At 41.6% G+C, this 9,760-nt stretch overlaps 1 protein-coding gene across 1 annotated transcript in view; it reads right to left on the bottom strand.

The window, feature by feature from the left end:
- Nucleotides 1-501: 501 nt before the first annotated feature.
- Nucleotides 502-9,760, bottom strand: part of LOC103275383 (neuroendocrine convertase 2-like) — a 161,553-nt gene continuing 152,294 nt past the window's right edge. The window contains exons 6-7 of the mRNA XM_008072797.2: nt 662-738; nt 502-583 (exon numbers count right to left, since the gene is read on the bottom strand). Of these exons, the coding sequence (XP_008070988.2) occupies nt 502-583; nt 662-738 (159 nt within the window). The remainder of the gene's footprint in view (nt 584-661; nt 739-9,760) is intronic.

The following is a 9,760-nucleotide window of genomic DNA, read 5'->3' as shown; positions in this document are numbered from 1 at the left end:
TTACTGAGCAAACCACATATCTTTATTTCTCAAATGTAATTAACCATTAAAGCAAGGTATTTATTTGAAGAAAATAAAGAAACCACATCTGCATTTTTAGTAGCACAACGAGCGGAAGGAAAATTACACCTTTGGATGGATTGTTTGGATAGTTTTGCATGGTGGGACCTTATACAAAACAACACTTCAAACCTCTGCCAATGACACTTACCCTTTTGTTGAAAGGAACTACATGAGTTATTAGTAGTTTATAGCACAAATACTTTTCAAAAACAGACACACAGACCCCATGGAGCAAAAAGGTTCTCTGCAAAAATTTCAACAGATTGAGCGAAATCAGTATGTTTTAAATCGCCTTGTGGTGGATTGAAAAAGGATTTCTTATTTCCATTTTCTTTTAGTTTTAGAAGATGAAAGTGGCCAATGATTTCTAATTCAACAGAACAAAATAATCAAAAGATAATTCTAGAGGGAAATTACAATGTTAAAAATTCCACAAATTTAGAGAAGGTAACCACTAAGAAGAAAAATCACAATATAGTTGAGTGAAGCAAGGAGCTTATTTTGCTGGTGATACTCAGGCCTTAAACAAAACAAAGCAAAATAAAAACCTCAAAACCTAAAGTCCACAAGACCCCCGCCCCCCTGAGACTCAGTTTACCTGTTAAACCAGTCATCTGTGTATCGAGGGTAAGGATAAGGGTCGTTGCTGCTGAAGTCGTAACTCGCTTCTGCATTCTGAAAAACACAAGGTATCTCATGAGGTCAATAAAGCCAGAGGCATAGCCCGGGGAAGGTGCTGCAAGACTGTCATGTGTGTAGTTCATCCCTGGAGTGCTGCATTAATGTTCTGTGCTGGTCCAGCCCTTGCAAAGCTGTGACAGAACTGAGTGCAGCCTTGGAGCTGTCTAACTTCCAGATGCTCCATCCCATCCTATTTCAGCTTTTCCATCCTATCCTATTTCAAGCCTTCAAGGGGTCAGCCAAAGGGAGCCCTGTGCTCTCCAGGGCTGTCTTCTTTTAAGCTGAGGTATCCCTTGTGGATCAATGGATTTCACTGGGAATCCAGGGCTTAGAGTGAGATTTTATTTTTTTTGAGTTGGAGTCTCACTCTGTTGCCCAGGTTGGAGTGCAGTGGAACACTCACGGCCACCTCAGTATCAACCTGCTGGGCTCTGGTAATCCTTCTGCCTCAGCCTTTCAAGTAACCGGAACTACAGGCGTGTACTACCACGTCTGGCTAATTTTTCATTTATTGTAGAGACGAAGTCTTACCAAGTTGCTGGGCCTGGTCTTGAACCCAGGGCTCAGGCAATCCACTCACCTCAGCCTCCCAGAGTGCTGGGATTAGAGGTTGAGCCACCGAGCCCGGCCTAGATTAAGCTTTCTTGATGCTTCCTTGGACTAATGGCCAGATGTTCTAGTTCTCAGGTCACAAGTGAGATGGCCTCTAGAGTTTTCTTGCTTTATTCAGTTCCCTCCTTCAGATTGCCATAAGGCTTTTTCCTTGGGGTGTTAAAACCCTGCCCAAGACCCTAATGTTGCCCACAAATGACTTCATTAATTCATTCAACTAATATCATTAAGAGTCTAAGATAGCATATCAGAGACTTTGCTAAGTACAAGAATATAATAAAAGCACCCTGCTCTTGTGTAACTTACAACCTAAGCTTAGGCAACAAACATCCATCAAACAATAAAACAAATAAATATACAATTGCCAACTGTGATAAGTATGTATCCTTATACCCTAAAGTATATGGCAAGAAGTATAAAATTCTATATAATCCAATGCCTCCATTTTTTCCATTGAGAGTCTTTCCTCATGTAAATCAATTATGTATTCTCTTAAACTGTTTTTAAGTGATGTCGTGTTTTATTTGTTTACATTGAGGTCTTCAGTTGGTAGGTATTTTATTTTGGTCTATGATGGACAATGATCCACCATCACTTGGTGAATAATTCATTCCTTCCCCATTGCCTTCCCTGCTTGTCCAGGGTGCCAATCTCTCAGAAGTTTCCCTCTCCTCCTTTCCTTTTCCTCTTCTTTGTTTTGGGATCTGAAATAAAGATCCCGATAGCTTCTTTGTTCACAGTATGCATTGGTCGAGGAGATACTGTGTTAGAAGCAGGTTCCAGCTTTGGCATTGCTCGACTGCGGGGATCCTGAGATATTTTTAGGGAATGTGATTTTTCACGAGGATCCTTCACTTCAGTTTGTGACACACTTTAGTTGGTCAACCTAACATATTAATGGCATAATGTTTTAAAGAGCAGATTGATCAATTTCATTCATTTTTGTTTTGGTATGTCAGACCAGTAGTTGTAGTCATCAGACCCGTAATACTAATTTATTTAAATAAGGGCTGCCATTGGATAAGAGTCACCCTGAGATTCTGCCCAGTCATTTTGCTTTGAGTCTTGAACATATCTATTTTTTATTTCAGAATCTTGGTCTACATTCAACTCCAGGTCTTTAGAAAGGAAGTCTTCATGTCTCCCCTGGCCCTAATTATTGGCAAGTGTTCAGTCTTTCTCATCCATTACCACTTAGATGCAAATTACTTTCATTCAATCTAAAAGTTTAATTCTGTATCTGGTCTACAATCCTTGTCCCTGGGAGACCCTCTTAGTTTGGGCATTTCTCACCCCACCCCCCTACTTTCCATGAGATATTTAGATTTCTGTTCTTTTTTGGGATTTATTTTGAAATAGCATCTAATTTGTCTTCCCCAAATATGTCCCATTGTCTCTAACCTCTGACTTTTTCAGAGACAAGAGCATTCTTTTTTTTTCCTTTTACATTCCTTTACTCTCCATCACTTATATATACATTTAGGACCACACCAATAATGTTGTAGTATTTGCTTCAATCATCACATATAATTTTGAAATAAAAAAAAATCTACTGCATTGTTCGTATTTTGCTTATCAAGATATTTATTCTTTTCTGATGTTCAGAGTTCCTCCTTGTATCATTTTCTTCTGTTTCTAGAACTGCCCTTAGCCATTGTTGTAGAATAAGTTTACTGGCAATAAATCCTCTTAGTTTTCCTTCATTTAAAAATGTTCCCTTTTTCCCCTAAAGGATATTTTTACTGGCTATGAAATTCTAGACTACAGTTCTTTCATAGCTTGTAAAATATTGTGCCATTTATTTTTGGTTGTGTCTTCGTTGTTGACAAGAGCATTCTTAAGCAGAGTAAGTGGGGGTAAGTTTAATACTTTTTCTCTTGGGCCTCAAAGATCGAAACTTAAGCAAAAGACTATTTGCTCAGTCTAGTTTGTTTCTCCATGGAAGAGATTGAGATTCCCTGACCTATGGTGAGGTGGGTAGGACATTTGTCATGAATAGCCATTATGGGGCTCTCAGAGGGACCTTGAGGGCTGTCTCCCTTCAGAACTGTACTCTTGGTATGGGATGGGGCATGGTGGAATGATCAACCTCATAGAGGTCTGGGACTCATTCCATGATAGGGGCATGGAGCCGCGGATCCATCCATGGTCCTGTGAGATGTATTAACTACAGCTCTGGTGTGGCCCCACTCTGTTCCCAAGACTTCCAGCACAGAGCAGGGCGTGGCTGCATCTTCTGTGGGAGGCAGGTTGGTGAGGACATGACACTGACAACCAACTGGCCTAGAAAGTTCTGGTGGCAAAGACAGTGAGATCCAGGGTTTAGGAGGGATTCGTGTGAATTGACCACTGAGGCCAATGGGAATGGGGTTGCCACAAAGCCAGAGTGGACCAGATGATAAAACACCAGCACCAGGACCCTGTGTCCCTCTCTGTCACGCTGTGGTAGTCTTTTGGAACTTGAAGGCACTTTGAGAGTCAGGGAGGGCGCGGGGGCAAAATCTGAGTTGACCAAGATCAAGTTTCTATGAACAGGGCAATTAGACTGGCAGAAAGAATGTCTGACCCTTTGCTGCTTGCAGCTTGAGTTATGGGCTGCACAATCCTCCCACCCAGGATTATCTTTTGGGCTCAGAATTATCATCTGGGTCTTGGATGAGTCTCTTGGTTCTGCTCCTGATTCCAGGGAAGTTGGCTCACCCTGAGATGATGGGGACAATGAGGAAGATCTGGAGAGTTCTGAGAAAGAGCTTATCACTGAGAACTCTGAGACCACTTTTGTAACAAGAAGAAAGACTATTGCCTAGGGTCCAATTTGCCTCAGAATGTTGAGATGAATGATAACTCAGAACCCCCAATTATTTTGTTGCCTTTATAATTAATTTGATGACTAATGTTTAATTCTTTGGGTAACAGTCTGCACTGAGCATTAAGGAAGGCAGACAGAAGTTATTCTTGTTTTCTGGCTAAAAATCAAATGGTTTGTAACAAGAAAGAACAATGAACAATATTTGACTGTAAAAGTATAAGCAGAATCCTTGCAAATCATTTATTGATTTGAATTATAATGCTGTCTCCCATGAAGTTATGTGTGTCCGGGAATACGTTAACCTGGGCTTGAATTATTCTAGACTTTTCTATAATTGCCATTAGCATGGACATTTGTGGTGGGGAGGAATCAGTGTTTTCCTAAATTTAACGTTCTGGCCATCCTAGGCTAAGCCAAACATTCGTTTTGCTTGGACTTCTCTAACTTTTTTCTAAAATACATCAGTCTATTTTTCTTGCTTTAGAAAATACTAGTTGTTTAAGTGAAAATAATTTAATCTTCGATGATTTAGGATCAGGATGATTCAGAGTCATCGTTAAGAACTTGAATTATCACTGTACCATCACACAGAAAGTGAGAAGGCTGGGCTGAATCCAAACTGACCTCAGGGCTTCCCTGGTAGTTATTTCTGGAAGAAACTTCTGATAACTGCTCATTTTCTCTTATTAAAATTTAATGCAGGGGTTAAAAAAACTGTCTCTGGTATTTTGTCATTCTAAGGCTTAGTTTCTGAATATTTGAATAGAGTCAGAAAGGAAGATTGGACTTGCTCTTAGCTAGAAAGTTAATAATTTTGGCATTGTTTACACCGTGTACTTTTCAAACAGATGGCCTGTATGCATGTTATGCTAAGAAAGGACAAATGAGACAAATGGCTTGTTTTCATGAAATCCTCTGGCTTGTTTCTTAGGTGCTGTACAAGCGGGTACCCACAAAAACCTGGAATTAATTTTTTTTGGAGGGTAAGCACCTTGCAGCACAGGTTTTCCCTGCTAAGTAAATATTCTAGGAACCCATCAGCATCAGTGTACCAGATAGCGTTGTTGTGCATCATGATTTGCGAAGAAACATCCAGAGTTGCAACAAACAAGTGACTGGTTCTTCCACCGTGACAACGCACCTACCCACACCATGCTGAATGCTTAGCAGTTTTTGACCAAAAACAGCAATGACCCCTATGCTCCATCCTCCCTATTCACTCAATTTCACCCTGAGCGATTTTTGTTGTTGTTTCCACAGGTGAAAAAAGTCCTCAAAGGCAAACGTTTTGCCGATGTGGAAAAGATGAAACAAAACCCGACAAAAGCATGCAAAGACATCAAAATTGACACAATCAAAAACTGTTTTAAGCAGTGGAAAAAGTATCCTGATAGGTGTATTGTATCCAACAGGGAGTACTTTGAAGGTGACTGAAGTTTAAACATGTAAGAATAAATACATTATTTAAAATAAGTAAATTCTTTTTTTTTTTCAGGGCCTCCCCTTGTATTTATGTGGCCATCAAAGGCAAAAGCAGACAAAGTACATACTTCAGATATGGTGCTCACCTATGGAGGAGGCTGGTAGCAAGAGAGGGGATGTCCTGAACCCAATGATGACCTGCCTGTTGCTTTCACATCTACAGAGAAGGTTCTGAGCCTCCTGAGGTTGGACCTGACTCTGGCTCTGTCATCCATATCCCACATCTGGGATGCAATGCTTCTGAGACCAGCAGGCTTCCATTGCTGGGCTGCCCAAGACAAATGAGGGTACCAGCTTGATGGAGGGGAAGGAAGAGAGACGTTCAAGTCAGATAGATCTGGTTGCAAAGCTAGGCTGTTTGGGGCCTAGGAAATTTTCCTATGTTTTAGGAGCTGTAGTTTTCTCATCTTTAAAATGCACATGGTAAAACTGTTACTACTTGGGTTGCTGTGAGGATAAAATGAAAGAAGGGATTTAAGCTGACAAGCATGTGGCCTGCCTCAATGTGGCATTTTTTCAGTTCTGATGTCCCTTTTAGCATCCTTTTCTTCCTTTGATCACTTATGTATGGCAAGGGTCACAGAAAATGCCCACAGGCTAAATCTGGCCCATTGCTTGTTCTTATAAATAAAGTTTTATTGGAACACAATCACCTCCACTTGTATATGGATTTCACACTACAGCTGCAGAGTTAATCAGTTGTGGCAGAGGCCCACAAAGTCTAAAACATTGACTATATCTGGCCTTTCTTGGAAAGAGTTTGCCAACCCCTGACCAATGTCCTAGGTCTCATGAGTTCCCAGGCTGCCCTCTGATAGCCTGTACTGCAGCATGTCACCCTGTCATTGTCCTTCTTGGCAGCCCTCTTTGCTATGAGACATATTGCTCCATGTCTTGTTCTCTCTGGGTGGTTGTGTCTGCTGAAAAGGAATCTGATATAAACTAGTCTGACTACACAGTTAGGAGTTCGAAGAGTACCCCTCCTATGTTTCATAACAACCAAAGGTGGGATATCAGGCAAGATATCATGATGAGAAACAGGCTTGGCCCACGGGAGGCATGAAGGGAGGCCATGAAGGGAGGCCATGAAGAGTATCGTGCTGTGATGGTAAGGAGGGGACACTACTGCCTCTACCACCCCAGTGTTCACTGTTGGTTGAGAGTAGCTCCTAGGGGCCACCAGCCTCTCACTCTCCTGTTTTTTTCCATTTACAGATGTCCTGTTTGTTCCTATGGTCAGAATACCACTCTCCACAGACAGTGGCAGCTGTTTGCAGTAAGTCGGCTAATATATTTAATATGTGCACCCATTGATGTGATTGAACAGATATTTTTAGAGCATTGAGGGGCAAACTCTGCGGTCCGACTACAAAATTGTGCAAGTGGTTTCTGTAATCAGAACTGTCATGCACAGTTGTGCAGGTCATGCCATGTACAAGGGTGCCTGTCTAAGGGGAGCGACTGGGGGCTGCCCTGGACTCGCCAAGCCACATACCCTGCGGTGGGGCTTTATTTTATTTTTTATTCTTATTTACTTTTATTATTTTAAATTTTTTTTGCTATGATTTATTTATTTATTTATTTATTTATTTATTTATATTTTAAAATTGTGGGGTACAATTCAGGGTTAGGCATACAAATGGTCATTGTGTAGGTAAAGTTTGGGCCTCACTTTGGTCCCCAGTTCACCTGGTTTGAGGTGTGTCTCCCCAACCCCCCGTCGGGCTTTAAAAGAGAATTGATCAGTCCAGAGGGGATGCCTAATTTTTAAAAATTCATCTACATAGAAGGGGGCACCTTTTCTAATTTGTTCACCCAGAGGGAGGGTGCTGTTTTTCAATTCACCCACAGGTATGGAGCTCTGTTTTCAACGTCACATGAGTGGCACAGTGTATTGACCCGCATGAGCCCCCATGAGGAATAGGTTCCTAGAATGACAGTCATGCACAAGCCTAGACCTCAAAGAAATTGCATCGCAGAAGACAAGTTGTTTCCTGTGAAACAGCAAATCATACGAGACTTAAGTCACATCTCAGACATCAGGAGTTTATGATCATGAGTCCAGCGTGGCATGTGATGAATGGCCAGTGTAATTCCCCTGCAGCAGGAACTCAGGATGAGACGCGACATCACATTTGTTCCTTTACTCTGGTTCACTCTTCTCCCTGAAGGCATGTAACCAAATAACCCAACTAGGAGCTGTGTAACAGTATTAGCTGAAATTGCTCTATGCTCATGGGCTAATGAAAGAGAAATGAGCTTCCCGGGATAGACTCTCCAACGGCAACCATATTGCCCCAGAACAAAGCTCATCTATATGGAAACCCAGCAGCAAAACAGTGCAGTCCATTAGAGCCAAAAGAGTTTTGCTATCGTGCCTCCTTGCATTTAATATGGTCATGGCTGAGTGTTCCCAATTGTGCCTATTTTGAGTTTCCTCAAATAATTCTCCCCCATGCACCGGTTTAATGATAATGTTCAGCTTACTTTTGACTGAAACCAACATTAAAGGGATTTATGTCTATATTAAGTCTGGCTGTAAAACTTAATGAAATTTAGCATTTCTCTGGTACTCAAAAAATTAAAAAAAATGCATAGTCAGCAGTTTGTTTGAGATATTTTTCCTTTGTATTCCTAAGGCTTCTGGGATCAGATATTTTTCCCATGACACAGTGTTCTCTGCTTGTGGATTTGACACTTCTTCCCACCACTCCCCTCTTGCTGCTGAAAATTCTAACAACTTCTGTAGTCAGGGGAGCACTCTCCAGATAGGAAGTATGAGACAACTTAATAGTCAGCCACACAAGTATCACCTTGCCCCACGCTATGTCCTGGTCTACTGAACTTTTCATATTTTCCAGTACTGAGCCTTTGGCCTTCATTGCCATCAAAATCAGCAGGTTTGGGAGAGGTTCTAAGTACTAAACAGAAGAAGAGATGATAATAATATTAATTCCTGATGGTTGACAGAGTGCCCTAAATTAATAATGTGGCTTTGAGTTTTCCAAAGGAATTTAAACATCTCTTATTTAATTCGTATTTCCCAGAATCCTGTGGGAAAGGAGAGCACACATACTGCAGGAAGCAGTGAACAGTTGATCTAAGTATTAGCCAAGTTAGCACCTCTGGAAGATGACTTTAGAGTAACTGTTGTCTGTCTATGTCTTCTGGCTTGTCCTGCTGCTTTGGAAAGCCAGGGAAGCTTGTATTAAGCAAATGGAGAATGAATCCCACATGTGAATTTTAAGAACTTCTCTAAAAACATAAAGTCCTGGGGCTGATCTGATGTGTCAAAGAGACACTGCCACTCACTGGAATGAAACTCCCAGAGTTGGTGCCAACGTAGGCCCCAAATCTTGGGTGAAAAAAATGTTTAACTTGGTTTTCATTAGCCACTACCTCAGATCACACAGTTCCTTCAATTACACAGGTGGAGTACAAACCACAGTACTATTGGCAGCACCTGTGAGTGTGTCAGCAACACCCATTTTCATATCCCATTATAGTTCTTGTCGATTTACCGAAATATCTTTCTAGCACATCCCAACCTGCCATTAGATTTTGTTATTTAATGCGTTAATAAGAGACCTATGTTACCATTTCACAAATGCATAATTTTAATTTTTTGATAACTGTGTTTCAGTATAAAAGCTTTCCTTGGTGTTATGGTCTGAATGTTAGTGTCTCTCCAATTTAATAGGTTGAAATCTGAACCTGAATGTATTGGTATTAAGAGGTAGAGTTTCTGGGAGGTGATTAGGCCATGAGGGTGGAGACTTCATGAATGGGATGAGTGCTCTTATAAAGGAGGCCTGAGCCGGGCTCCGTGGCTCAGCCTGTAATCCCGCACCTTGGGAGGCCGAGGTGAGTGAATTGCCTGAGCCCTCGGGTTCGAGACCCACTTGGACAACTTGGCGAGACCTCATCTCTACAATAAATAAAAAAATTAGCCGGGCGTGGTAGCGCGCACCTGTAATTCCAGCTACTTGGAAGGCTGAGGCGGAAGGATCGCCAGAGCCCAGCAGGTCGGGGCTGCGGTGGCCGGGAGTGGCCACTGCACTCCAGTCTGGTTGACAGAGTGAGACTCCAACTCAAAAAAAAAAAAAAAGGAGG

The sequence above is a fragment of the Carlito syrichta genome, unplaced genomic scaffold (assembly GCF_000164805.1).
Source record: "Carlito syrichta isolate Samal-C Ts95f unplaced genomic scaffold, Tarsius_syrichta-2.0.1 Scaffold115608, whole genome shotgun sequence".
NCBI lineage: Eukaryota > Metazoa > Chordata > Mammalia > Primates > Tarsiidae > Carlito > Carlito syrichta.
Note: the sequence above shows the minus strand (reverse complement) of the source record. Positions and strands in the feature narration are given on the sequence as shown.